The 27,734-nt window shown below is 43.1% G+C and overlaps 1 protein-coding gene across 4 annotated transcripts; it reads left to right on the top strand.

Moving 5' to 3' along the window:
• The first annotated feature begins 525 nt into the window (after window positions 1-525).
• Window positions 526-27,718, top strand: RBL1 (RB transcriptional corepressor like 1). Of its 4 annotated transcripts, XM_064465081.1 has the most exons (22): window positions 526-783; window positions 905-1,041; window positions 1,925-2,125; window positions 3,491-3,555; window positions 3,642-3,770; window positions 3,870-4,030; window positions 4,760-4,809; window positions 6,573-6,759; window positions 8,234-8,400; window positions 10,198-10,310; window positions 10,865-10,968; window positions 12,318-12,455; window positions 14,131-14,295; window positions 14,468-14,600; window positions 18,022-18,288; window positions 19,211-19,389; window positions 21,044-21,220; window positions 22,713-22,784; window positions 22,967-23,051; window positions 24,812-24,978; window positions 25,429-25,593; window positions 25,852-27,718. In XM_064465081.1, exons 1-22 carry the CDS (start codon window positions 646-648, stop codon window positions 26,020-26,022), a joined length of 3,171 nt encoding a protein of 1,056 aa, XP_064321151.1. In that variant the 5' UTR covers window positions 526-645; the 3' UTR covers window positions 26,023-27,718. The 4 variants fall into 4 exon arrangements, 3 of the variants coding, with proteins under 3 accessions (XP_064321151.1, XP_064321153.1, XP_064321152.1); XR_010375135.1 differs by lacking the exon at window positions 24,812-24,978 and having other exon boundaries at window positions 25,852-25,987; XM_064465082.1 differs by lacking the exon at window positions 905-1,041 and having other exon boundaries at window positions 705-783.
• Window positions 27,719-27,734: the final 16 nt, after the last annotated feature.

Raw genomic sequence — 27,734 nt, 5'->3', positions numbered from 1 at the left:
GGCACCGTGCCCTCCCCACGGACGCGTGTGCTGGTGCATGCGGGTGCATGACCACCCTACACACGCAGGTATGGGCGCACATGCGTGTGTGTGTGCGCAAACCCCGGGGGTCGCGTGCAGCCTGGCACACCCTGTGCATTCACCCTGTGTGACCTTGCGGCCACGCGCCCGCCTCTGCTTGCGGAGGCCGAGGGAATGGCCCCGAGGGGATGGCAGGGAGATGTGCCAGGGGAGGGTTAGGCTGGGCATTAGGGAAAGGCTCTTCCCCCCGAGGGTGGTGGGGCCCTGGCACAGGCTCCCCAGGGAGGCATCACGGCACCCGCCTGGCGATGTTCCAGAAGCCCTTGGACACGGCCCTCAGAGACACGGTGTGAATTTGGGGTGTCCTGTGCAGGGACAGGAGCTGGGCTCGATGGTCCTTGTGGGTCCCTTCCAGCTCAGGACATCCCGTGATTCCATCATCCTAGGCGCTGTCAGTCACGGCTCGCCCCGCCCCTTCGCCGAGGCCCCGCCCCCTCGCCGGAAGGCGCCGCGCCCTTCCGGCGGCGGCGTTTTGGCGCGCGGAGCGGCAGAACCGAACCCAGCTGAGCCGATCCCATCCGGGTCGAGCCCAGGCGGGCCGGGCCGGGCCGGGCCCGACCCGCTATGTCCCGCCCGGAGCCGCCGCCTGCCGAGGCCGGCGCCGCCATCGAGCGGATCTGTCAGGAGCTCAACCTGGACGCGGCCAGCGCCACCGAGGCGCTGCGTGACTTCACGGCGCTGCGGGGCACCTACAGCCTGGAGGTGAGCGGGGCGGGGCGGGGCGGGGCCGGGCGGGGCGGGGGGCCCCGCGGATCCGCACAGGCGCGTGCGGGGGGGGCGGCCCGGCGCCCCCCGCATCCCCCCGCACCGCTCCCGCCCGCAGGGGGAGGCGCTGCACTGGCTGGCCTGTGCCCTCTACGTCGCCTGCCGCAAGAGCCTGGTGCCCACCGTGGGGAGCGGACGGATGATGGAGGGGAACGGCGTGTCGCTGACCCGGATCCTGCGCTCCGCCAGGCTCAGGTGAGGCCCCCGCCCGGCTCGGGAGCCGCCGCGGGCCGTTGCCGGGCGCGACGCCCGCGGAGGCCGCCCCAGCTGCCGGGGCGGGTACCCGCTCTCCTCACGGCGCCGAGCGCTGCGAAGCGCCTGGCCCGAGGTGGCGGGGCAGAAGCAGTAAATCCTCTTCTCTTAGAAACGGAAATAAGATGCAAATGCGTCATTTCTGACTTCAAGCCTTTGAAGAACCACCCGCGTCAGGCCAACAGTTGTTCCACCCACACCAGTGATTTCTTTCTCTCTTTGTAGTTAATTGAAACACAGACGAGACTTCGGGCGTCCCGTTAGCCGTCCGGGCGCGGCTTGCGGCGGGCGCGGGTTTAGGCCGGGTCGGGGGCCTGCGGCTGCGCTCCGAGCCGAGGTGCCGCGGAACGCTTCCCGCTCCGCCCGCAGGTCTGCCCCCGCCGGGCCGCCGCGGGGGTCGCCGGTGTGATTGCACCCGCGGCTGATGGGCTTCCTGGGGGCGACTTTGGTAGGCGTAGGCTCTTGCTTGTGGTTTTGCCGCCCCTCCTGCCCCCCCCCGACACTGCGGAGCCGTGCGCGCTCTTCCGCTTCTGCCCCTCCGCTGGCTGACAGAACTGTGCTGGCAGCCTTTAAATAACATCGGTGCTTCCATGCCTGTGCCTCAAAGACAGTCAGGGAGGAGAACCAAAGCGATAAAAGGCAAAAAGCTTGCAATATATGTGGTTTGGGAGTCTATCAAAATGAATGGTAAACCTGTATATTAATCAAATTAGTCGTTAAGGAGTAAATATGTTGTATTTTGGCTTCTTAAAAAATTCGGAATAAAGGAAGTTACTTAAAGTGCAAAATAAAGCTGACTTTTCTTTTTTTTTTTTTTTCCTTTAAGTTTAATTCAGTTCTTTAACAAAATGAAGAAGTGGATGGACATGTCAAATCTACCACAGGAATTCCGAGAGCGAGTGGAGAGGCTGGAAAGAAATTTTGAAGTGTCAACTGTGATTTTCAAAAAGTTTGAACCAATATTTTTGGATATATTTCAAAACCCTTACGAAGAAGCTTCTAAACCACAGCGAAGCAGGAAGCAGAGGTATTTTTGATATTTAATGTGACTTTTCCCTGGGAAGGGCTATACCTAATACAGGTTTATGAAAACTAAAATTGTTATTTGTGCTTTAAAAAGTTATGTAAAGCTCTGAAGTGACAGGGCCTCTTTGTGGCCTTGATTCTGAAAGGCAGTGAGTACAGCAGCATCCCTCATCTTGCGGGGGCACAGCTTGCATCAGCAGAGCTTTGCATCCGGTGGCTGTTGGCACGGTTCACTGTAACATGCAGGAACTGGCCCAGAGAATGTGTGGCGGCGAGAGGGACAGTGAGCTGGATTAACATGAGATACAGCGAGACCCACACCTAAAACTTTTAGCAGAAATAAGTAGCGCAGGGATATTTTGTCTTGGCAAAGTACTGGCTGAGGTCGTGGGTATTGTGACGTCATCCCTCCATACAAACTGTCGTTACACCCACAGCGACCTCTGCGTTGCTGGATTTCTAACACGATTGCCAGACGAGTGGTAACACACAAATGGAGGAAGGTTACAGCTGACGCACTAGTTTTTATGACAGACTTGGTAACCTGTGGTGTCGTCTTCCAGACGCGCACAGAACTTCTGCCGTAATTAAAGGAGCCCTATTCCCTGGCGACCTTGCAGCCCTGCCTCTGTGATAGCGTTACAGTGAGAGTGTAACCTGAGCGGTGGGGAAGCTGAGCTGGGGCTCTGTGAGGTACTTTTGCAAGCTCACGTGTGTCCTCTGGATGTGAGGGGGGATAATTGTTCTGGTAAAACTGCTCCTGCGTAGCTCCCTGTCTGCAGGCAGAAAGGATACTGCTGCTCCAGCTCCTCATGTATGGCAGGTAGCTTTGTTAATGTTCCATCATCAGAGCAGCGTTCGTTAGAGTAACCGTAGCTTAAGCTTCTCTGTCAGCTGACTTGAGTAATGTCCGTGGTTTTAAGTAACCTCTACTCCAAACATGATTCAGCAGAGGAGCTGTAATACAAGCTGTAGTTGCATATTTTGAAGGGATGACTGACACCTTAGTAAAATATTTAGGAAAAACAGTCACTGGAATTTGGGCAGGCCTCGGCATCTCACAGCCTGCAGCTGCGGGAGGATTCTGTTAGAGTTGTGCCACCACCAGAATAGCGTGTCCAGGGTTGCAGGCTGAAGGCTGGGGATGCTGTGCAAAATGCTCTGGGGAGCGAGGTCGGAGGCTGTCGGCTGGTGGAAGCTGAAATAAGGACACGTAGCTTAGATTGTGCCTTTGTGTGAAACTAAGATAGACAACAGCTCCAACTGTTACTGTGAGTGAGGAAGCAGAATTAAATTCTTACTGTAAAACGAGCTTCAGCTTCCTGGAACTGAAGACTGACTTCTCCCCCCTTTTCCTCGTTGATAGGCGGGTGCCGTGCGGTGTTAAAGATCTCTTCAACTTCTGCTGGACTCTCTTTGTGTACACTAAGGGTAGGCTTGCTGTTTTTTAGCTGCGTGTGTGTTCTGATTTATGAACTTCTTCTGTGTTGCTTGACGTGATGTGCTGTCTCTTAAAGGTAATTTCCGTATGATTGGAGATGATTTAGTAAATTCCTATCATTTGCTTCTGTGCTGCTTGGACCTGATTTTTGCAAATGCCCTTTTGTGTCCGAATAGAAGAGATTTGCTAAACCCGTCGTTTAAAGGTATGGTGGGGACAGGTTATTTACAATCAAATATGCTTTGTTCTCTTGTGTCTTTTTAAATTAAATTGAAGGTTGGTTGTCTCCCCGCTTTGTTCTCAGGCTTACCAGCAGGCTTCCACGCGGCAGAGATCAAAGCCTCCCAAGATCCTCCCTGCATCATTGCCACACTATGTGAGCTGCATGATGGGCTTTTAGTAGAAGCAAAAGGAATAAAAGAACACTACTTTAAACCATACATTTCAAAACTGTTTGATAGGAAGGTACATCTTACTAGTTTTAAGAATGCATGGTAGTGCTCAGATGAATGATCTTGAGACTGTTTAAATCCTGCAGGTTTTGCAGGAAAGTGTACTCAGAGGCAAACAAACTTGGGCTGGGTCAGACTTTCTTTGTATTTTAGCAGGAGCAGAATTTACTCTTGCTTTTAATCATGTGTGATGTAGGGTCCCCTGTGTTTTATGTCAGTGGAGAATGTTTGCTTTCCTCTCCTGGCAGTGTGAAACTGAATCATGGATGGTGATGTTTTCTTCAGGGGAAAAAAAGTAATCTCATTTTGAAATAATTTTATGGGATAACTGTCACAATAGCATGGGTCCTTCTGGCCTTGGAGTTGAGCAAACACTTTGGAAGGAAGAGGTTGAGGTTGCAGGTGTCTGGTTTTGATGCTGGAAACTTTTCCCAAGCTCTGTGGAAGTTTCTGTGTAGTTTAGCTGTTCATCAGGTCAATCCCTCACATGCCAATGGAACAGATGTTAAATGGCAGTGCTGTTTCTGAAGAGTGAGTTTATCGAGAGCTTGGATAGAATTGGGCTTTGTCCTCCTGTTTGTCTTGCTCTTGGCATTGTCCTTGGTCTAGGCAAAAAAAAAAAAAGTCCAGTTAGGCTCCTAAATCTCATTTCCCTTTTTGGCTAAACCATCATGCCCTCACACTGTTAGAGTTGGAATGTTTTGGTTTTATTATGTAAGATGTTTCTGCTTTTTATTCTTAGATCTTAAAAGGAGAATGTCTGTTGGATCTTTGCAATTTTACAGAAAATAAGTAAGTCACAGTTTATGTTCTTAATCATGGGGTTTGGTTTAATTTCTAAAATACAGGGCTTTGCCAAATAATTAAAAACCATTAGTTATGGTAAGATAAAGTAACGTGAAAACATGAGATTTAGCATTCAATCAAGGCTGCTATCTGGCTGAAATGCTTTCTGGATCTGAGATGTGTCACATGTCAGGGGGTCAGCTGCAGAGTTTCTTCCTTAATGTCAGGCTTTATGGCATTTGTCCTTATTTTCTGGCAACTGTAACATTTGAGTAGTCTAATGCAAACCAAAACCTTGCCTCTGAAGTTCATGGATGTTTCTGTACACAGTTCAAAAACTATAGCTGAGGAGGGGAATCTTTAGATTAACTTATCAGTCTCCATTTGAGCGTATAAATCTGTGAATGCAATGGAAGTACTCAAAAGAAAAAGAAACAATTGCAAAACCACAAATGAGGTAGAGCATTTCTGTGGGAGTCAAGTATAATTGTTTCAGAAACTTTTGAAATTCACTTCTGAAAGCTAATTTAAATGCAAAATATGAGGAGTGGCTGCTTTTCTTCTGGATGCCTTAAAGGTGTGTTTTTTCCTTTTCCAAAAATACCTAACAATTTGTCTTTGCAAGGTGAGTTTCTAACTCATTGGTTTGCTTTGAGAATTTTGAGCAAAGACTCATTTGTTTTAACAATGTAGGTAACACTCAAATTTAGATATAATGCGCTGTGATCCATTTGAAGCAGTGAACTTCTCTTAACATTTCTGCTTAAAAATTAGTAGTTTTACTTTAATAATACTGTCATGTGGAATGATACAGTTGTCCCTGTTCGTTTGTAAGTAGCTTGACATCTCAAGGAAACGTGGAAGCCTGTCTTTCTTTGTCCAAACTTTTTATAGACATTTACCTTTTCTAAAAGACAAGGGGAAGATGAACCTGTGGCACAGTCAAGTTTCCTGTGGGATCGCAGAATCGCTTGCATCGTGCATACATTGTTATGTTCCACTAGTATACATGCTTAAGTGGTAGCTTGAATTGCTGAGACACTTTGCAGGCAAAAGATATTTCATATAGCATTCATGTATTGTGAAGAATGTGCAGGCAGGGGTTACTGATGTGAGGTGTTTCTGGTTTTTATCCAAAAGTTTCAAAGTTTCATTCTCCTTCCCAAGTATAAGTTTAAAGCTTTGCAACCTTCATGAGAGTAAACATTCCTATTCTGCAGTTGGGTTAGCTGGAATAATGAAAACGAAAGATCTGTTTGGTATCATATATCAGTGGTGATTTTGGAAATTGAATCCAGGTAGCTAGCTCTTAAATTTCCCTTCCTCTGTACCATTATGAAAATTACAGGCTAAGAAGTGGCAAAAGCAGAAATCAAATGTAGCTGGTTTAATGCAACTACCATTATTGTTCTCCATGTACATGAAAATGTAACCTCTGATCAGTTGAGTACTTCCAAACTGTTTTATTAGCAACTGGGATGGAAGCAAAGTTGTTGTTTCCTCTTCTTACTGTGAGCCAAATATTGGGGGTAACTTAGGTAGGAGGAAGAGCAGTCCCTGCAGCAGATCGTTGAGGGAGCAGGGGAGGTTAAGTAGGAAGGCAGGCCGATGGCTCAGAGTAGTGGTGTTTTGTTCACAAGCAGCGCTGCTGCTGAAAGCATTAAATGCTGTGAACGCACATCGGATTCCGGTTTGTACCTTAGCTCCACTGGCACGTTTTTTGTTTCTTCAGCAATTTAACCTTTGATACAAAACTGGGCTTCTTTCAGCAAAGCACTGAACAAGGAGTATGAGGAGTACGTTCTGACAGTGGGCGACTTTGATGAGAGAGTTTTCCTAGGAGCTGATGCTGAAGAAGAAATTGGCACTCCTCGAAAATTCCCTGCAGATGTGCCAGTAGGGAAAACGGCAGCAAGAGCTCATGTGGAGTGCCACCTTCAGCAGCATTTTGAAAAGGTGATTCCTGTAACATGTTGCTCTCACTTGAAGTACTCCTTCAAGTTTTTCTCTCCTTGTATGCTATTTGAATCGTGGAGGTGACTTTGAATTTCTTGAACTTCTTCCTGAAAGGAAGATGATGAATTTCATTTGCAGGCTTCCGTGGATGCTGTCTTGTGAAGGAGAAATGGTGATATCTTTTTTTTTTTCTGTGGAATTTAGTAAATAACTTCCTTAAAGAGCATGAGAGCACTTACATGTGTGTAGTCTGTTTTTTGTCCAAGAAAAATCAATAAGTAAAGACCTAAATATATAGGTCTTACAGTTTTGTTCAAACTTCACTTATACCCATGAGAATACCATGAAGCCTTTATGCTGGATTAAGGGGTATGTTTTCCTCATATTTCCTTTTTTAGGAGAAGTCAGCTTGTGTACTGTTCTGTGGAAAGTAACATTCAAGACACAAAACCTGTCTAACTCTTCATTACAAAGTAGCCTATAAACAAGAGTTAACGTCTCACTGTGTTTAAAAATGTAAAATATATTTAGTGAAGTCGGCATGAGGGGAGACACTTGATTGATTACTTTTTAAACTTAGGAAAGGGAGAAAAAAGTGGTGCTGGCTGTGTGAAAGAACCACATGCTATTTGGTTTACATGGCAATTAAAAAATAAGAATGCTTATTACAAGATGCTAGTGCTGGGGCAAATGAATCATACGGCGTAGCTTTTTCTCCCAAATATGTGTATTTGATATTCAAGCAAATTAAAGGCAGGGGTTTAGAATGAGTTTATCAATTTTGAACTTCCGTAATATAATAATGTAATGTTTCTGTAGTATAGTGCGTACTGACTGCAGGCTTAACCCTTCCTCATTATTTGCCTCATATCTTCAAAATGTACTCTTCTAATAATTCAAAACCAAATACTTCATTGCATCACTTCCAGAAAGCAGGTTACAAATAGGTAAGTGCAGCTGACCCAGCCCCATCTGCTTAGTGCTACATCCTTCTCTGGCTGAGGGCAGGTGCTTGGCTCACCCAGGCAGCATTTCCCAGTCCTTTCCTGTGACTATCTCCTAGGCAGCTCTGCCACGTGCTCTTTGTGTCACCCAACTAACGCAGCCAGGGACTCTGAATTGAGGCATTACTTTCTCTTCCTTGCCCTGTATTTTTCAAGGTTCAAGTGAGGTTAAAAATCTACAGGCTTTAAGATTTGAAGCCTTGTTTTCCTGGATTTTATTAAAAAAAAAAAAAACACCTTTGAATTAATTTTCATCTGCCTGAAGGTTCATTATATTTTGTATTTATGGAGTCCTGGGAAGACTAATTTTTAGTCAGTTGTGAGATCACAGGTTTGATGGCAGCCTTCAGGTAGCAGACTAGCAGTGTCATTTTGATCTTTGGAACAAATTTGCAGGAGACACTTATTTGAAAGGTTTTTGAAACAGTTCTGTTGACTGATTTTATTTATTATTTTTCTCTGTCTGACAGAAAAGGTCATTTGCACCTTCAACTCCACTGACTGGAAGAAGATACCTACGAGAAAAGGAAGCTGTTATCACTCCTGTTGCTTCAGCAACACAAAGCGTGAGCCGGTTGCAGAACATTGTGGCTGGATTGAAAAATGCACCAAGTGAACAACTTATAGCTATTTTTGAGTAAGTATGTCCACTGCAGCTGCTCTCATACAAACGGAAACTCATATTTTCGTGCTCATGACTGCTCTCTTGCTTAAATTTGACTTTTTTTCTTTTTGGTGCAGAATATTTTTGGCTGTGATTCTGTATTATTTCCAGTTGAAAGGTCTTCTGTTTTCTAGAGCCTCTTGCTCAGCCCTCATAGCTGCTGTATGATACTGGGAAATAAGTGACCTTGGAACACAACAGCAGTCTTTCGTGATCACCATTTCTGGGACGGAGTCCCAGTTATATAAATCAACCCATATTTTTGGCTCCTGTACTCACGACTGCATGCTGGCTGTAGTGAAATGCATGGGAAAATCTTGGTGCATAAGCAGATCATAGAATTATTAAGGTTGGAAAAGACCTCTAAGATCATCAAGTCCAACCGTATGATGATGAGTATAAACAAAATAGTTTATCGGTAAAAGGTAGATGAGTGGTGCTTCGTAGCTCATAAAAAGCAGTAACTTAATAGTGAATACCTGTAAAGCTGTTGGGTGTTTGCTGAACATCCATGCAAATTCAGGCTTTACCTTGTTATGGTATAAGGTCCCCAGATATTTTTTTATTGATCAGAATGGACATTCACCAATAACTAAGACACTTTTGCACTTTGAATATATATTTTTTTAAAGCAGTCTTCATAGATAGGTGAAAAATATTACTTCTAGTTCTCATCTCTGGAGTTATGTATGTTTTGAAAGCTTTCCTAGCACTTGTTCTTAAAAGTTTACAAATGTTCAGCAAGATGCATTTTTATTTTGAATGTTTCTGTGCTTTTTTTTTAAGGACTGTTTGATATTATTTGTATTATAGAATTAAAACATTAATGTCTGCAGTCTCTAATGAAAAATCCATTTGTTCACTTAATAAACCAGTCTGTCAAGAGAGATGTAAATATTAAAATGGGGAAAAGAATTGAGTAAACCTCTGACAAGAAAGGTCTCGAGTACTTTGCTCATCTTGGATACAAGTTTAGCAAGCACTAGGATATGTACTCTCCGATTAGGAGAAACTGAAAAAGCTGTGTTTTGGACTCTGTAATATTCTGCACTTTTGAATGTTTTTGAAATTTAAATTCCTTGGAAATGTAATTTTGAAGTTAATTAGAAGGCTTTGTACAATGAAACCGTAGTTTATTTCAATGCTAGCTTTTCAAAATAGTGTCTTAATTTGACACTAGTCACAAGCCACTGTCCTCTAATACAGAATTGCTGGAAAATCTGGAAGCATTCAGAAAGAGCATCTCCAGACAGAGATTCTCTGGCCCCTTTTTATGATAGTGACTGTGTGGAGTTCATCAGTTCCTCTCTGCCTTGCTAGTAAAAAAGGTATTTTTGGAAAGATTCTGACTCTTCACTTTGAAAGCTTTCCTGTACTCCCTCAAACCGTGCCTGGTTTGTGTGGTCTCCTGGATGCGTTTGGTGGTTTAGTTGCGTGTTATAGCATCCTTCCTACTACCTTGCTCCTAGTAGATATTTTTCTCCTAAATGTGCTACTGTAGCTTCTGCTTCCTCCTGAATTTGTTCCAAAATCTACATAACCTCTCTTAACTCTGTTAGGAAAGGAAAAAGGAAAAAATATTTCTGTATGTTTTATGTTTTCCTCTGTTCTCTGTGGAAATATAGGTTATTGCCTGATGAGGAAAGCACAGTATAACTAGCTTCTCTTTTTATTTGGGGTGGTGGGTGTTGTTTTGTTTGTTTGAAGATTTTTTTGGAAACTGGATATTTATTTATACAAACAGGGCTTTCTCTTTGTGTCCTGCCACAGGTCTTGTGCACGCAGCCCTATGGAAAGCATTATGAGCAGAGTGAAAGAAATAGGTGACACGTTCTGTCGCAGCTACACTCAGTCAACAAATGAACAGCCAGGATCTCATATAGGTATGGATGTGAAATGCATGGGATGTTTCAAAATATTAAACCAGGGCAAATGTATATGAATGCTTTTCTATTGTCTGAGTATTTCATACAGTGCAGCTGTTTTCAACCCAGAACATACCCAAACAGAAAACTGTTGCTGTCAAACAGAACACTGTAAAGAATAAAAGTTTCAGTACAGAGTAAAACCAAGGCTGCAGTCCAAAATGGGATAATCAAGAAGCACTGAAATTATAGCAGCTCTTACCAAAATTGTAAACTTATGTTCTTCTTAGATTAAAAATTTAAAGGAAACAGAATACAAATAGGAAAACTATTATTGCAACAATCTGCAAAATTACATCACTAAAAATATTAAAATACATAATCCTTTATAACATGGCTAGAATTTTGTTCTTGTGACTAGTGGATTTCCGAACATACTTCGATTTGCAGAGTCTATATGTACACACTCACATATGCTCCATTTTCTTAGAGAAGGTTAAGTACTGGTCCATTTAGTCTTAAGACCATTTGTGCAAATGGCATTGGGCTTCATCTCTGGTTTTAAATTTCAGATTTTGCTGTAAACAGATTAAAGCTGGCAGAGATCTTGTACTATAAAATTTTGGAGACTATAATGGTGCAAGAAACACGAAGACTACATGGGAAGGATCTGACTGTAAGTAAAGAACTGGCAAGAGAGAGGGAACGCATTTTGTAACGTCCTCCAGGGGGTTATCTTCCGACAGTCCAGAACAGAGCAGTCTGCAGTAGTCTGTGTGTATTGTTAATATTATAAAATGGGAAATTATATGGGAGGTGCCTAAATGTAGTTTTTACTGCTATTAAGAACGGTATAATTCTGGCATAAATAACAATATTAATTTGTGTTTCCTTCTAGAATCATAACTTTATGGACAGATAACTTTTATTCTCTTCCTTATCCAACTAACAATATCAATACTTCATGTTAGACAGCAGTGCATTTGCTCTGCTTTGTGATTCACAATAAGAAGGCCCATTCATTTGGCCATAGTATGAAAACTGTGGTGGTTTTGGCACTGTTGGTCTACTTCTAGACTTTACCATTCTAAACTTCCCTGTAAAAAGAGGAGATTATGGAAGGTAGAAGAAAGCAGTGCCTCTTCTCTCCAACAATAAGCTATGTAGTATTCATAGTCCAACCGTCAACCCATCAGCCCAACAGTACCTTGTCTCCTAAACCGTGCCCTGAAGAGCCACGTCTATACACATTTTAAATGCCTCCAGGGATGGTGACTCCAACACCTCTCTGGGCAGCCTGTTCCAGTGCCTGACCACTCTTTCAGTAAATAAATTTTTCCTAAACTCCAGTCTAAACCTCCATGACAGAGCTTGAAGCAGTTTCCTTTCATCCTATTGCTAGTAATTTGGGAGAAGAGACCCACGCCCACCTCACTACAGCCTCCTTTCACATAGTTGCAGAGTGTGATAAGGTCTTCCCCACTCAGCCTCCTCCAGGCTAAACCCCCCCAGCCCCCTCAGCCGCCCCCCAGCACACTTGTGCTCCAGACCCTGCCCCAGCCCCGCTGCCCTTCTCTGGACACGCTCCAGCCCCTCCAGGCCCTTCTTGTCCCGAGGGGCCCAAACCTGAGCCCAGCACTCGAGGTGGGGCCTCCCCAGGGCCGAGCACAGGGGCCCCATCCCTGCCCGGCTCCTGCTGGCCACCCCAGTGCTGACACAAGCCCGGGGGCTGGTGGCCTCCTTGGCCACCCGGGCACTGCTGGCTCATGCCCAGCCGGCTGTCAGCCAGCACCCCCAGGGCCTTCTCCGCCGGGCACTTCCCAGCCCCTCTGCCCCAGGCCTGGGGCGTTGCCTGGGGTTGGGGTGACCCACATGCCAGGGGCCTTGTTAAACCTGATACAGTTGGCCTCGGCCCCAGCCCAACCAGATCCCTCTGTAGAGCTTTCCTACCCTTATTAGGGCCACAAAATTCAAATTTCCATTTCCCAAACCTCAGAGCACTGACATTTTCTGTAATCTCTTCAGGCTCTCTTAGAACAAGATGTCTTTCACCGCTCTCTCATGGCGTGCTGCTTGGAGATTGTGCTTTTTTCGTATAGCTCTCCTCGTACCTTTCCCTGGATCATCGAAGTTCTTGACCTCAGGCCGTTCTATTTCTACAAGGTAAATAAATACTGTTTTAGGGCTGGATCTGTATTAAAAATGGTACCTTACTGGATTTACAGTCTTGGAGGATAATGTTCTTCCTTCCTAGGTAATGAAGTGGGAGATGAACTGATGTTGATGTGTAATATGCCTAGTCTAAATTCTGACTGTCCTTAAATATGTTACCTGAAGTGCCTAATGGCAGAGTTGAAGCTGAAATTTAAAGCAAGAAAACCATTTTGTAAATGGTACTTAACTGTAACACTGTAACACTTAACTGTAACTTTTAGTTCTTGATACATAGATGCTTTTAGTGGACTAAAGCATTCAAGCATATATTTTGATGATGTTCATATTTATTGACTGCAAGCTATAGTTCCATTTATTAGCAGTAAAATATTCTTTGCCTTTGGCTACTACTACTTATCACAGGATTGCTTTGTTAAATTTTATATTCTTCTCTGTTTTGTTTTATAGAACAGAACATAAAATCTCTTTTCCTGAGTGTTCTCTATTCTTGCTCTTTTAACCTCATTCCTCCTTGCCTCCAATGTCAATTCTGTTCTTCAAATTGTTTGATCCTTTTATCATCTATCCATATGCCGCCTCTTTTTGCTAGATACCTAACAGCTTACTGCAGTTAGTCCTGAATAAATCAGAAGTAGTTCTGTTCAGATGATAACAACCAAAGAAACCTGAACCCTTTGGGAAAGCTGTTCTATATTCTGTTCTCCTTTCTTCAATCTTCAATCCTCAGATGTAGGGCAGTAGTGAAACTGAAACAAATCTGCCAATATTGCTGTGGCTGTTGGTAGCCTACGTAAATACCAGATGCGCTGGTGCAGATCCAACTTTGTGGAACAGTTCTACGTTTGATTTTAATTTTCTTTGCTATTCGGTGTACATTCTTCCAGCATTCTTACTCGGAAAAAAATTGCCATCACAAAGACTTCATGTGAGAGTGCCAATATTTATTATTCCGCTTGTGCTATTTCTAACCTTGTTCTTTGGGTGCTTAGTTTCTGTAGTATAAGTAAACACATCAGTAAGTCCTTCAGGGAAGTTAAGTTCTTTGGTGTTTCCATCTCTGGAGCTTTAGAAGAAACAGGCTGAATGTTCCTCAGTCAGAAATAACATAAATAAAGTGGATCCTTACATTGGAGCATAGGGGTGGAGTGTGATACTTCGAACGCCCTTTCAACTCTCCTCAGACCCAATTTGTCCATGTTAAGGGTTCTAACCTTTTCTTAAATGAAACTTAATCAGTGATTTTCAACCCTTTTTGTTACAGCCTGCTTGTTTGAAAAGAAGGAAAGCTTAAATGCTGGGGTTTTCGCATAGCCAGCCTAAGTGGGTATACCTGCTTGTATCTTCCTAGGTATGCTGCATGTGCCAGATGAGTGCCACATCTGCTCAGTGCGTTCGTTCTGTCCATGCTTAGTGGTGGTGAGACTGGGACTGGGTGGTTCTGCATTGATGGGACATCTGTCCATTTCTAACTCCTGGATTGCCTTTGGGAAAGTGGGTTAAAAAAGAGGGATCAGAAGAGGGTTGGGAAGATTAAGATGCAAGGAGGCGGCTGGAACCTTGAACAGAAGTTTCAAACAGGATCCTGAAACAAATAATTATTTGGTAGCGTTAAGCATGAGCGATATGCAACTTTGCTTTTGTGTGTATGTCTTGTTACCATTAGGTGATTGAAGTACTGATTCGGTCCGAGGAAGGACTTTCCAGAGACATGGTGAAGCACCTCAACAGCATTGAGGAACAAATTCTCGAGAGTCTTGCCTGGACTCGGGACTCAGCACTCTGGAGTGCCCTCCAAGCTTCAGAAAACAAGGTCCCAACCTGTGAAGAAGTATGTTACCTGTTTTCCTTTTACTAGGAAATTCACATTCTTTTTCTTACTTTTTTTTTTTATACAGAAAACCATTCAAATGAGACAATTGCTGCAGAAAAACTTCTGTTAATATATTGGCATAAAGAAAGGAAATCTATGTTATCTTACACTGACTCTTCTTATTTTTCAGGTAATATTTCCTAGTAATTTCGAAGCAAGCAATGGAGGAAGTGGGCTTGGGCATTTTCCTATTATGCCAATATCTCCTATAATTCATCCTCGAGTAAAAGAGGTTCGGACAGATCTTGGGAGTTTAAGACGGGGTATGTTCAAGGTTTCTGAGATTTGAATTTGTGTGAGAGTGTGAATTTGGGGAGAGGGGGTTTAGACTTCTTTATAATTGCAGAAAGCAATCTTGACTCTGAATTAAGCATTGAAAATTTTGAAGCCTCTTATTTGATCAAGGAAAAGTCTAGATGCATCTGGTCAAACCATTATCTTGCTGGCAGCAGACATTTGCGGTAATGCTTCATTCCTGAACTGGAGCAGGTTTTGCTGCTGGTTTTGATGCAAGGGTTGCCTTGCTCTCGGGTGAGTTGTGATCTGGTGGCTTATTGTCCTTCGCTGTTCAGATTTTTCGAGGGTTTGGGGGTGTGTTTGCTGTCAGTGACTGGATCCAGTGACTGACTGGATTTTAGGTGACTTTTTTTAAAATGGAATGGCAGAGCTGCATTTATTCCTTCTTACAGAAATTCTGTTTGCAGGAGGGGAGGACAATACTTTGTCTGCAGTATTCTTTCCTCTGAAGAACTGCCTTGCTCTTTGCACATCCCTAGGTATCACAGAGAACTGCCTCTTGACATTGAGGGTGAAGAGACAGTGGCAGCACTGCTGTTGATTTTTTTTGTACTTCCCTAGTTAGAAATTGCTGCTTTTGTTGTATCCCAAACAATAGCCTGTAGGTTCTTGCTGGTGCACTATGGACTGGTTGGTGTTGTGATTTTGCCTCCTTTTGTGTGGCAAATTGCGTTACAAGACTGCTTGGTTTTTGTTTTTTAAATACTCATTAGGAAAGAGATGTCTAAGCAGTTGCTGTAGGTGTTATGGTTAGTTGTTTGATGGAAGGGAAAGCAACTTGGAGATGGTGTCTTATATATGGGTAGGGCTGTGTGAGACTTTATCTTGTATATGAGAATCTTGTACCACACACTTCCAACTTCAAATGAAAAATGGTGGGGATTGGAAATGTTTGTTTGCCCCTGGTACCAAGAAAATCATCCTGACAGAGTTAGAAATAAGGTCTTCAATCGGTCATACCTGGCCAGTTATCCAGAAGGTTTCTGCTTCATGGGAAATCGCAGAATGGTAGGGGTTGGAAGGGACCTCTGGAGATCTTCTGCAACCCACTGCTCGAGCAGGCACACCCAGAGCAGGGGCACAGGACCACCGTGCCCAGGCAGGGTGTGAATGTCTCCAGGGAAGGGACCCCACAGCCTCTCTGGGCAGCCTGTGCTCCTGCTCTGGCACCCGCACAGGGAAGGGGTTTGTCCTCACGTTCAGGGGGAACTTCCCGTGCTCCAGCTTGTGCCCGTGGCCCCTTGGCCTGGCGCTGGGCACCACTGAACAGAGTCTGGCCCCATCCTCTTGACACCCATGTTTCATATACGTATAAGCATTGATGAGATCCCCCCTCAGTCTTCTCTTTTCCAGGCTGAACAAGCCCAGGTCTCTCAGCCTTTCCTCACAAGGGAGATGCTCCAGTCCCCCGATCATCTTGGTAGCTCTCCGCTGGACTTGCTCGAGCAGTTCCCTGCCCTTCTTGAACTGGGGGGCCCAAAACTGGATGCAGCACTCCAGAGGTGGCCTCACTAGGGCAGAGTAGAGGGGGAGGAGAACCTCCCTTGCTGTGGTAGCCACATCCTTTTCATGCAGACCAGGATATTGTTGGCTGTCTCAGCCACAAGGGCACGGTGCTGGCTCATGCTGAGGTTGCTGCCCACCAGCACTCCCAGGTCCTTCTCAGCAGAGCTGCTCTCCAGCAGGTCAGCCCCCAGCCTGTGCTGGTGCGGGGGGTTGTTCCTCCCCAGGGGCAGGACCCTGCACTTGCTTCTATTGAATGTCATGAGGTTCCCCTGGGCCCAGCTCTCCAGCCTGACCAGGTCTCGCTGGGTGGCAGCACAGCCCTCTGGTGTATCAGCCACTCCTCCCAGCTTGGTACCGTCAGCAAACTTGCTGAGGTTACACGCCATCCCATTGTCCGGGTCATTGATGAATATGTTGAACAGGACGGGACCCAGCACAGACCCCTGGGGAACACCACTAGTGACAGGCCTCCAGCCAGACTCTGCCCCATTGATCACGACCCTCTGAGCTCTGCCTTTCAGCCAGTTCTCTGTCCACCTCACTGTCCCCTCATCCAGCCCACACTTCCTTAGCTTGTCTGTGAGGAAGCTGTGGGAGACGGTGTTGAATGCCTTACTGAAGTAAAGTTAGACAACATCCACTGCTGTCACTTGTATCCTTGCAAATGGCTAGCAGACTTCAGAAATGCAAAAAGCCAGAGGCACAGGAGCCTGTACGTTAGTATTGGGTACTTCAGTCTTACTACTGGCGCAAATGTCTGAAAGCAACAGAAAAGCCTGAGAAGAACTGGGAGTGCATGAGGGTGGAGGCTTCTGACAGGGGTTAGTTTTGAGAGAGTTTAAAAGCCAGAACATACAAAAGACAGGATATCCAGGAAACATGGCCACTGTTCCTTGTAGAGGAATGTGTTCAGAGGAATAGCACTTGCAAATATTACTAATCTGCTAAGCAGACTGGAGTATGTCTAATCCTGGGTGTTCCTTGGTCTCTGCAAATCAGCTTGGTTACTCTTGTCTTCCATGTAGTACCTGATTGTGCAACTGAGCTGTCTGGGACGACTACAAAATAAAGGAGACAGACTGTAGGCCTTGTTCCTGTGACCTAGTGTCGTGGTTCAGCCTCAGCTGGCAACTGAACACCCCGCAGCCGCTCGCTCACACCCCCCCCCACCCCTGTGGGATGGGGAAGAGAATCGGACGAGCAAAAACTTGTGGGTTGAGATAAACACAGTTTAATAACTACAATAGAATGATGATGATAAATGATTATGATAATAATGACAATAATGTTAATATAATAAAAGGGAAAAGGAAGGAAAGGGAAAACAGGAAAAAAAACCGCAGAAACACGAACGATACAACCGCTCACCACCCGCCGACCGACGCTGCCCGTCCCCGAGCCGCGATTGCGCCCTCCCTCCCCCGGCCAGCCCCTCCCAGGTAGCATACTGGGCATGACGTTACATGATATGGAATATCCCTTTGGTCAGTTTGAATCCGCTCCCTTAGCTGTGCCCCCTCCCCTCCCGGCTCCTTGTGCACCCAGCAGAGCATGGGAGGCTGGACATGTCCTTGACTAGTATCAGCGCTGCCCAGCAACAGCCTAAACATCTGTGTGTTATCTCAACGGGTATTTTTTCCATGCTAATTTCAAAGCACAGCACTATACCAGCTAGAGTGAAGAAAATTAACTCTATCCCAGCTGAAACCATGACACCTAGGAACAGTGAACTGTGAGATTAGTTCTTAACTAGAAGCGATTTCGTGTACTTCAGTTTTGTAGTTTGCAGGTCAGCCTCTTCCCCTCCTGTGGAGAGAGAAGTATTCCTATCAAGCGGCTCCTCTTAAGGCTTTTTTTTTTCCTTTCTCTTTTGCATACTAGACATGCAGCCATTGTCACCAATCTCTGTTCATGAGCGCTACAGTTCTCCTACAGCTGGAAGTGCTAAGAGAAGGCTCTTTGGAGATGACAGCCCCAAAGAAATGCATGTGGAAAAAATTTTAACAGAAGGAGCGAAGTTGACAGTTGCTTCAGCATCAAGCATTGCTGCTGAAAATGTGTCGGTTTCTCCTGGCCAAACAGTACTGACTATGACAACAGCTACAGTACCAGGAAAAGCAGGACAGAAGGTTACAATCCCGCTGCACGGTGCGAATTCTTCCCATGTTTCTTCTCTGCTAGATGTTTTGCTTGCTTTTAAGATCTGCTTAGAATGACCGTGCCTCTTAAATATGTATTGCCTTTTCTTTTTTAAAAGAACATGTATCACTTTACAAAAAAAAAAGGCTTAAAGTTTATACTGATGTCACCTTCTGTGGAGACATCTGATATCTGAGAAGCATCCTGAGGATTCCTCCGTGTAAACAAAGCTGTGGAGTTCTTGCTCCTTCCAGTTACACCTCACTACAGATTAAGCGATGCTTTGGTTTTCAGCTCCAATAACGTTTCACCCCTGTTTGTCTTAACTTTGTTCTACTATAATCTTAAAGGCTCTGGAATTTCTGGATAAGGACTACATGTTAACGTTAGCAAAATAGAGGGGGATTTTTGTTTCATTGAAGTTGGGTGATGCTTGAATATTTCTGAAAATGATACATGAGAAATTAGTTTTATAGCCTTTTTTAATTTAAAAACTGGGTCTATAGGTAAAGATGAAAAGAAAAATTCTCCCCTTTTCATGTTTAAGGAGAGCTTCAGCAAGAGAATTTGACTACTGAGTAAACTAGTAAGGACTGTATACAATGTGCTGTCAGGTTTGCAGGATAATAAAAAAAAGGGAATGCCCACCTCCCCCACTGGCTACAGAAATTGTGATTTCTTGTAAACTTTGTACTTCCAAATAGTTTTAGAAATGATCGTTCACACTCATATATTCTTCCTTTAAGCATTAACAAAAATGTAATTATTACTCATTTGTGAAGACTGAGGGACAAAGAGTGTTTTTAGCATCCAGTACAGAAGGATGAGGTATACAGAAGTGTGAAATGTTAATGAATTTATGATTTGAAATTTAACTCTGCAGCACGAGGGGAGCAAACAGTTTATTTCTGGATGTGTGTATCATCTCCAGGTATTGCAAATGAAATGGGTGGGATCACACTGATACCCATTTCGATGAACTTAGGTCAGCCATGTAAAATGGAGGCTCAGGCCCCCTGCCACCCTCCCGTGAATCAAGCGCAAGAGGTGCATCTGTCATCAGCAAGCAAACCAAAGAAAACGGGATCCTTAGCACTGTTTTACAGAAAGGTAAGTGTTCTTATTAGAAAGTTATGCTTTACTGCTGTCCGTGGCCATGCTGAAACTTCCCTTCTCGTGCAGTTTTTGTTACCTTTCAGTCTTGACATACCTTTCCTTTGGCATGAGCAGTTCTTACATTCCTGGGCGAAGAGAAAATATGTTATCAGATGTTGCAGGCAACCAAATTTTCTCCCTTCTCCTCCCCATGAGATGCTTCATGTGTTTTTTTCTTTCAATTAGCAGCTTCTATAAATAACTACCTAAGAAATATCCGTAGTTCTTACTACTTTTGTCTATTTTTACTGCCTGCTGCATTTGCAAAGGTTAGGCACACCAGAAAAGAGATTATTCTTCGGTGTCTTGCTCATTCAAAACCACACTGTTTCGGATCCTACCTGTGGAGATTCTCACTTGCAGTGTTCTGAGGTCTACCCAGTAGTGCTGATCTTGCTGGTGTGGGGCCTCAGAAAGCGGTGATGAATAACATGCTAACAAAAAGTTCTAGAAAGAAGGCACTTCTTAAAATAATGGAGTATTTAAGGGGTAAGTTAAGAACCATATGTGCTTCAGAGAAACTTCATATTACTTGTTTCTAGTTGCTTTCATTGCAATGTGGAGTGTGTGAGGGGTCTTTGGAGGAGGCAGGGGTAATCTGCCTAAATGACTGCAACAAATATATGCCTAAATTAAACTCTCAGAAATATTTTGCTGTTATTTTTTTTACTAGAGAAGTTATTTTCAGAGGTCTTCCCCTTCTAGGGTGTCTGTATTGTAAACCTAGAGAATTCTACATTAAATGATCTTTAAGGGAAATATTAATACAGAGAATAATTCCTGGAAACACTTGTAGGCCACATTCTGTGTCTGAACTATTGGTTCTTTAATTTTGATAGTGACAGTCTATCTGTCTTTGAAAATGGATTAAGAATTGATGAGCCGGCTGCCAGGCGTGAACTCAGGCTGCATTTTGGGAGCTTTACTCTCAGTTGGGGAGTACTTCAGCTGTAGCCATGTATTTGACAAACTATGTGGTAGACAACATACTCCTCTTAGTTATGAAGGAGAATTAAAATCTTCACTTAAACTTGTCTTTAAATTTTTACCTTCTATTTGTTTCAGTGATCATCGTATTCAAAATGATAGTTTTTCACTACTTTCCATTCTTGTCCCTGTTCAATAGAGCAAGTGAAAACAAAACTAATTCCTCCTGCTTTCCAACATAAAGAATGTGCCTAATTACTACCCATGAAGAGAGAACTTCTGAAACAAATGGAAGAAGGCTAATGTTGCACTTGATAGTTATTTCAGGTTTTGAGATAGATTTTTGGTATTCAAAAAGAAAAGTCTATCAGCTTGCTAATCTAAGATTATACTTAATCATAATTAAAGTACGTCCCTTTGTGCTTGTTGGAAGTGTTCCATTCTAGTGAGTGAGATGCTATAGGAGCTATGTTTTAAAGCAGATATCCTGTAAGAATTGGGGATCCAACATCTGAACAGAATTGACAGCTCAGTGCTTGAAGACATTGTCTTGGGCTGAGGGGGGAAGTTTTGCAGAAACAAACTATTCAAACAGAACAGCTCTACTCGGAGGACTTTAATTTCTGCAGACTAGGTTAAGCTCGTTTGGCTTGACTCTTTACTGTGTGTCTTTCTCCTCCAGGTTTATCATCTGGCAAGTGTGCGCTTGCGTGATCTGTGCTTAAAATTGGACGTTTCCAATGATTTGCGCAGGAAGATATGGACGTGCTTTGAATTCACATTGGTTCATTGTGCTGATCTGATGAAGGACAGACATTTAGACCAGCTCCTTCTCTGTGCTTTTTACATCATGGCAAAGGTAATGTGTAGTTTTAAGAAACTCAGGGAATTTTATGTCAATTGAGAGTATAAATTGTGCTCACAGTTTGTAATTTGATTGCTTTATTCATGTCACATTACTGGAGTGAAGGGAAAAGTCCTCCTAAGAAGTCTCAGTATATTTTTACCTTGTTTTGTGTAATCTTAAAAGTTCCCATCAACCAGCCAGCTGGTTAAGAAAGGCTTTTTCTCTTCTTCCTGAGTGCATTCACAATGAGCGCTGGTCAGCATCAACAAAGCAGTGTGTGGTCTCATTGCCCCATATTTGTGTTTTCTGTTCTGTTCGACATCTTCATGATCTGTGTAATCTGAAATAAAAATGCCATTGCAGTTAGTTATGCAGATGCAAAAACCTGCAGGAGCTCACAGCCTTATGTATGGAAAGTTTCTATTCCACAAAAATCCACTTGGCTCTTGAAGATTCAGGTTGAGGAATTGAGCTGGTTGCCTGTTACTTGTACTTCTTCATTTCATATTCGATTTGCCAGCATTGATTTAGGGTGTTAAGTTGGATTATGAAACTGGAATATTGTTTTGACTCAGACTTGAGAGCTGATGGTTACAATGGCCATCAAGTCCAATTCAGACACTTTCGCTTTCCTGAATTTGTAAGCCCAGGCTCCTCTAAAATGTTGGGGATGGATTACCTTTTGTTCTTGAAGAAGACAAATGAAGAGGAGCACTATCTGTGGAGGGAAACTGATGTTCAAATTGTGACTACCTGTGCTCTTAACTGTAGCATAGTTTAGGCTCATTTGGCGTCAACACTGAGAGCTGTAGAAAACCAAAACCGTTGATTAGCCAGTGCTCTGTATTTTATCATGTAGTTTTTCAGTTGTTTTATGTTGTTGGTGGGTTTTCTTGTTTGTTTTGTTTTTAAATACATTCTTCCGAGTGCTGTCTCCAGTGCAGTGTGAGACCTGACGGTTTAGCCAGAGATCTTGATACATTCTCTCTTGGCTCCTGCTACAAAACTGTTGCTCATCTGCTATTAAAACCACAGGTGCATGGCTGGAAAACAAAGTCCTTCAACAAATGAGCTATTTTGAAGTACAAAAGAAAGCTGAAATTGCATGTGTGTATGTACCTGCCTAGTGCTTTGTTCAGGATTTCCTCACTTTCTGCTTAGAAAAGTGAAAAGGGTCCCATTATCAAATTTACAAATAAATCTTTGATTTAATAATATTTCCCTTCTTTAACTTTTAGTGTCACTAGAGAAAAGTCAGAAAAGGAGTAATTCCTAAGCATCATAAGCAACAAAAGGGTTTAGTAGCAAAGAAACAAGGAATGCCTGAACAAGAAAAATGCTTGGTTTCTCATATCCTCATCACCAGAACTAAGTTTTAAAATTGTGTATTCATAGTAATACTCATGAAAAAGCTGTATAGAGGGAAGCTAATGGAACAGACTGGACCTGAGCAGCTCGACCTTGCTGCTTGCACTTGGTCTTCAATAGCCTTTTCTTCTTCCAGGTAACCAAAGAGGAAAGAAGTTTTCAGGACATAATGAAAAGTTACAGAAATCAGCCACAAGCAAATAGCCATGTGAGTAAATAGTATTGCCTTTTCTTTTTATAAATCCCAGACAGAGGTGGCTTTTCAAATGTTTGTGTTGATAAGAGAAAAGTCAAATCCTCTTGAGTGTTATAGTCATTCAGATGAATTTCATCTAGTCTTCTGACTTCCTTGTTTGCCTTGACAAGAGGTTTTTTCCTGGTGTCCTGTAGGTTTACAGGAGTGTCTTGTTGAGAAATATTTCTGCCAATGTCCCGCTAGACAAAAGTGCGAACCAAGATGTGGAGATGACAGAAGGTAGGTACAGCAAAGTAGTCTGCTGTTTTTTAAAAATGTACTTGTGGGCTTTTAAACAACTGAACTGCAAAGTAATAAGGAGACGTGAAGGAAGTTTTACCGTTTTAAATGTATTACAGAAAAATAGATGTGGTCTTGAAAAAGAAACCATCTTGTCAGTAGCCCTCCTATGTGGTGGATATGGAAAATACACTTCCCAGTTGGAAAAAGTGGTAAAATTTGTTTCCTTGAATTGGTTGCTCAAGGTTGAAGTGTTGCTTTAGTGTGTTAGTGATACTGTAGTTCTTCCTGGACAGGAACACTGCTTGACAAAGACAGATGAACAGAACCTGGAATATTATGACCATTTTTTTTTTTTGCTTAATATCACCTATCTTTAAGGCTTAAATAGGGAGAACTTGTTTCAGAAAACAAGAATGGTGACTCTCTAAGACCACCATTTTCTTTTATTCAGGTTTCTTTTAAATAGTTGCTATTTTCTTTGCTCTGGGTTAGAGGAGAAAAGGGATAAGAGTAGTTTTTGAGAAAAGCATGAGAACTGTGCCATGCCCATTTTTAGTGGCATGTCAGGAAACAGATCTCAAGCTCATGTATGAACGCATGAGCAGAGCGGATCTGGATCACAGAATCACAGAATCTCAGGTTGGAAGGGACCTCAGGGGTCATCTAGTCCTGCAGCCAGGATGCACACAGAAACTCGGAAGACTGTTCTGTACGGTAAATTCACACTGAGGGTGGGATTCAACTGCTTGAATGCATATTAGAGCCATTTTTTAAATGCTTTTTGAGGATTCCACCAGGGTCCAGGGAAGTGCTGACCTCCTGTAGGTTCAGGATCCTGTCTAGCAGCTCCACAATTCTTGGCTGTCGTAGAGCATCTGAAGTGGCACTGGGTTCTGGTGTTTTGTCGAACAAATGTACTTGGTTACAAAGTTCTTCAGCTGCTTTTCCTGCCAGACTTTTTCTTCCTTTAATAGACTCATGTCTCCTTTAACTAGCATTAACTCCTGCTCTTTTGGCACCAGCTCACAGGAACATATGCTTGTGTTGTGGCACAAGGCAGACATGCTAAGGACTTATGGGTATCAGCTGAAGCTTTTGATGTTTGTCTCAGTGTGCTGATTGCAAGAGGCTTTATTCTGTGTTGCCCTGGGTTCCTTGGCACAGAGGATGAAACATGGAAGGTTGTATTCAGTAGTGGTCTGGAGAAACCGTGAGCAGAAGTATACTTGCTGTGTGGCTGCAACTCTTTCCACTGAACAGCCATTTCGTAATACGCCTGAACAAACTGTGTCATGGCTTCTTTGCAGCAGACATGAGTTGAGTACGGAGCTATTCTTTGCCAGGTGGTCACTAGAAACTTTCACAGAAGCTGAAAGCTGGGAGTTGTCAGACTGCTTAAAATGTAGTTTTAAGAGCAACAAATGGCTTTGTACCACTCCCCAAAATCAGCATGGGAAGAGGGGTCAGTTGTGCTACAGTGTTTTGCTACAGGTATTTCCAAGTTTGGAATAAAGAGTATTATGGCCTTTTTAGCCATAATCCACTAGCCCGCTAGCAGTGATTTGTGGCTGCTCCTAATGTTCATCACCACCTACAGCGTGCCCTGCTCCTGTTTGAAGCACACTTCTTGACTGGTTAATGACATGAAGTAAATTTGTGGATGAGTTCTTGTCAGGTGGATATTGTAAGTTTGAGTCTGAAGTGCCCAGTTTGCTGACACTATGTCTCTGAAATCTGAAGCTCTCTCTTATTGTTAGACTTGTCTGGGAAAACTGTCAGTTCCTCAGGACGATCCGCAGCAGAGAACTCCAGTGAGTCAGGAACAGAGGAGAGAGGAGATCTTATTAAGTTTTACAATGCAGTCTATGTAGGAAGAGTAAAATCATTTGCACTGAAGTATGATATCACGAACCAGGATCATGTAGTAAGTAAAGTATTTTGGATTTTTGCTATATGTAATAATCAGACACAATCATTTTTCCTGACATGGCAGTTAAACATATGTCAATAATTTTGTTCTGTTATTCACCTGGTGTGGTTACAGAAGCCCAATAGTTGTAGGTAATTGTATGAGGACTTGCTTTTAACAGCCTTTCAAGAGGACAAATGCAGATGCAGTTCAGTTTACAACCCTGGTTTCACCTTCTTTATATTGATGCAACACCCATTCATTCAAATGCCTGTGGAGCATCTGTGTAATGCATCTAGAAAATAAATTTGGTTTGTTCGGTAAATACTTGATCTGCTGTTTAACTGTTATGGGATAAAATCTTCTAAAGAAGACCTGGAAGTGTATTAATCTTTCCTTCTGTGAAGTTACTGCTCTTAAATATCTTCTGATTCAGCTCTTCTCTAAATTTGTCATCTCTTGCAGATGGAAGCCCCTCCCTTGTCTCCATTCCCCAACATTAAGCAACAGCCAGTGTCTCCTCGACGGATCTCTCAACAGCACTCTGTTTATGTTTCACCTCACAAGAACAGTGCCTGTTTGACACCTCGAACTGCACTACTGTATAAATTCAGTGGGAGCCCTTCCAAGGTAGAAAGCGAAAAGGTTGAAAGCAGTCAATGTGAGAGAAGGTTACTTAATCTCCTAATTAGGATGTGTTCTAACGCAGTGAGGTTTCATTGAACTATTTTCTCACTTTGTGGTGAAGGGTAGAATTCTTGATGTAGAATCCATCACTCAGCAAAGGGGTTCAGAATAACTTCTTGTTCTCAGATAATTGAAAAGCAGAGCAGGTTTGAAATGGAGTCCTAGTAACTCATGACTTTTTAAAATTTATTTTGATTGCAGAGTTTGAAGGACATCAACAATATGATAAAACAAGGTGAACACAGGAGTAAGAAACGAGCAATAACAATTGATAGTGACACTGAATCCCCCACAAAGCGACTCTGCCAGGAAAATGATGACGTTCTACTTAAACGTCTCCAGGATGTTGTCAGTGAAAGAGCGAATCACTAAAGCTGCCAGTTTTCTGTGGGATCTAAAAGCTTATGGAGTGGGATCCAGCTGTTGTGCTCTTTATTTCTTGCTTTTGTACACAGACAACTGCCAGGTTTCTTCAACATTGAACTTTTACCTGACTTCCACAGGATGCAAAAAGTAAGGCTTAAGTAGTAAACACCAGAGAATGAGAGATGGTGATGATCTTCGTTCCCCAAGTCTGTGCTGTGCTCTGAGTTACTTTGTTTGAGCTGTTCTATCAAAAGAGTGATCTGTAGAAAGCCATATTGGATGTTGCATCGTGAGTTCTGAGTGTAACTCAGCTTCTAGTAATAATGGTTTCAGTTTTGGAATAAGAAAGATAAGGAAATGAGTGAAGTCAAGTTTCCTCAAGGTTTTGGTATTTGAGGAAGAAACTTTAGAAGTGCCTTATTTTATAAGAATGTGGAATGTTATGCATTATTTTACCATGGAGTAACTGGAGTGGAGAGCAAATTGCTGATTTAGCCTCAGGAAGAGCTGAGGAGTTTTGAACTCTGATTTGTGCTGTGCTCTATCTCCAGTCAGAACTTCAGTAAAAGTGTATGTTATGATGTGGATCAGATAGCTTTTGCAATAACAAAGGCAATAATCAAAAAGTACGACTAACAGTGACTTAAATTGGACACTGATAACCATATCTCGGTGCTTTATCAGATCAGGGAGCCTGAATTACCTTTTTTTTCCTCAGTCCAGTGAGCGCTGCCACGGGAGCTGCTCCTTTCCCCTTGGCAGCCTGCTAGCAACCCTGCTGCAGAAGCTGTTCATACCTATTGCAGCTAACCCGTGAAGGAGTACAACCTGGTTACAGTAGAGAAACAGCAGGGGCTTTGGCCATCTTACAGCCGTTGAAATGCACAAATTCATTTAACAAATTGTATCTCTTCAATTTATTTTTTCCTGAAGATATTAGCCTCTTGTGTAGTATCTACACTGAATGTAAGCCCATCACATAAGGCATGTTTGTATATATGGGGGTTTTGTAGCTATGGAAGGCTTGGCTGCATTGGAAATACATAAATTCCAGCACCCAATTCTTGTGACTAAGTTTTCAACTCTGAAGGATTTGGTAGGGTTTATTTTACCGAAATGGAGAAAAGTCAAGGTTTATTCGTTACTGTAAATCAGTAGCTTGCTCTTATTTCATAATTGCATTTAAGATTAGAGCCATAGAGAAACTTCTCAGCACTGTACTTTTCACTTATGTGTATATTGAACTGAAAAAATGGAACGATTACATAGGACTTGCTTAAGGAGCTCTGGTCATTTCATTGTTTGGTTTGTTTAGTATATGCTGCAAGAGCTGCTGTACCACTGTTCCAGGAAAGAGCACTGCGATGATTTCCAGCAGTCTCAGCTAATTAATCTGGCCAGCAATGATGGAGGAAAAATGTATTTAAAAGTGCATGTGTGCAGGGACCCTACTCAGCAGTGAGTGGAAAGTTTACAAACTCAGTAACTTGGTTTTGAATTATTAACTAAAATATTTGATTTTTTTATTTTTCAAAAAAGGTGCTTTTTTTTGAAAGGTTTGACTGTAGAGAGCTGCAGTATGAGGAAATGGCCACGCAGTGGAGTAGCTTTCATGTAGATTCATCTGTTCGGTTCTTCTAATTTTATTCAATTTCTAATATTTGTCTTCAGATCTTGAGATTAAAAACTACGAGAGAAACAACCTTTCTGTCTTGACC

The sequence above is a fragment of the Phalacrocorax carbo genome, chromosome 14, assembly GCF_963921805.1.
Source record: "Phalacrocorax carbo chromosome 14, bPhaCar2.1, whole genome shotgun sequence".
NCBI classification, from domain to species: domain Eukaryota; kingdom Metazoa; phylum Chordata; class Aves; order Suliformes; family Phalacrocoracidae; genus Phalacrocorax; species Phalacrocorax carbo.
The sequence above is the reverse complement of the archived record's forward strand: the minus strand, read 5'-3'. Positions and strand labels throughout refer to the sequence as shown.